The sequence below is a fragment of the Rutidosis leptorrhynchoides genome, chromosome 9, assembly GCF_046630445.1.
Source record: "Rutidosis leptorrhynchoides isolate AG116_Rl617_1_P2 chromosome 9, CSIRO_AGI_Rlap_v1, whole genome shotgun sequence".
NCBI classification, from domain to species: Eukaryota; Viridiplantae; Streptophyta; class Magnoliopsida; order Asterales; family Asteraceae; genus Rutidosis; species Rutidosis leptorrhynchoides.
Window position 1 is genome coordinate 345,155,489 of NC_092341.1, and position 1,434 is coordinate 345,156,922.

At 41.3% G+C, this 1,434-nt stretch overlaps 1 protein-coding gene across 1 annotated transcript; it reads right to left on the bottom strand.

Moving 5' to 3' along the window:
* Positions 1–303: 303 nt before the first annotated feature.
* LOC139869151 (uncharacterized) lies at positions 304–1,125 on the bottom strand. Its single transcript, XM_071857472.1, has 2 exons — positions 812–1,125; positions 304–622 (listed from the first exon to the last, which is right to left on the bottom strand). Exons 1-2 carry the CDS (start codon positions 1,123–1,125, stop codon positions 304–306), a joined length of 633 nt encoding a protein of 210 aa, XP_071713573.1.
* Between the last annotated feature and the right edge of the window lie 309 nt (positions 1,126–1,434).

The following is a 1,434-nucleotide window of genomic DNA, read 5'->3' on the forward strand; positions in this document are numbered from 1 at the left end:
GTTAAAGAAATCTTCCGCTGTGCATTTGCTCATTTTAAAGATATTACTTGGAGTCTTTCATAGCATATTTCGAAGAACGTTGCATTCGAGTCATTGAGTTCATCAAAGATTATTATTAAATCAATTTATAGTTGGATAGTGGATATTATGAAATGGTATGCATGCCTGTCAATTTTCGATGTAAAGAAAGATTGTCTTTTAAAAACGAATGCAATGTTTGTAAAATGTATCATATAGAGGTCAAATACCTCGCAATGTAATCAACTATTGTGAATCGTTTATAATGTATATGAAAGGGTCCTTTCACCCGTCACCTCCTAGGCACTTCCACGCCTCAATCGGAATTTGGTCTGGTCCTACTGCTTTGTTTCTCCCCATCTTTCGTAGGGCCAATCTAACTTCCTCCTGATTAATCCTCGTGCAGAAACAGTTGTTTTGAAACTCCTGAACCTCGTGGGGTTCACCGTTCTGCTCTGGTCTTCCCCTACCGAAAAGGGATGCAAAATATTCTTCCCATCTTTTCCTAATAAGGTCTTCTCTCACTATACTTTGACCTGCTACATCCTTGATATATTTGATGTTACCTAAGTCCCTCCTTCCTCGCTCCCTAGCTTTGGCTATCCTATATATGTCATTAGCTCCCTCTTTAGAGTCTAGTTTCCTATATAAGTCTTCATATGCTTTGTCTTTTGCAATTGCTACGGCCTTCTTAGCTTCTCTTTTAGCTTCTCTTTTAGCTTCTTTATATCTTTCTTATACTCTAGTTCTCTCTTCAGGTGTCCCTTCTCCAAGAGTAATGAGCTCCCTAAACCTCGTCTGCTTTAACGCGACTTTCGATTGGACATCGTCACTAAGCCACCATGACTCTCTTCTACTCTTATGGGCTCTCGATGTCCCTATAGCCACTCCTAAGGTCTCTTTTGCCACATCTCTGATAGTGGACGCCATGCGATTCCATATCTGGTCTGCGTCCGTAGGGGCAACGTAATCCTCTTCTACACTCAATCTATTAACAACAATCGCTCTAAAAGTATCCGCATTCGCTCCATAGAGGTTCTTCCAAAGGATTCTAGGTTGTACAGCCCTAGCCCTCCTGCCAACTCTTCCCCTAGTGACTAGGTCCATGACCAGGAATCTTCCCCTAGTGACTAGGCCCTAGCCCATCATCCCCTTCAGGGATAAAGATGGTCTTATAGCTATCATCCCAATACAACCCGACCCTCTACGCATAATAATTTTACGTCATCAAGGTCATGTTTGTTTTTGACTTAATTGACTTAATTATATGAAATTTAAGAGAAAATTGTGCGGATAGTCCCTGTGGTTTGTAGCACCCAGCGTGGATAGACAAAGTTGGTGATTTGGGGTTGGATAGTCCTTGTGACTTAAAAGTGGAGCAAGGATAACCCAGTTCACTAACACTGTTAACTTTTC

Coding starts and splice junctions, on each gene's coding strand:
- LOC139869151 (XM_071857472.1), bottom strand. CDS start 1,125: ATGGACCTAGTCACTAGGGGAAGAGTTGGCAGGAGGGCTAGGGCTGTA. Junction 623..811: donor GTCGCGTTAAAGCAGACGAG/GTTTAGGGAGCT, acceptor TGACATATATAG/GATAGCCAAAGCTAGGGAGC.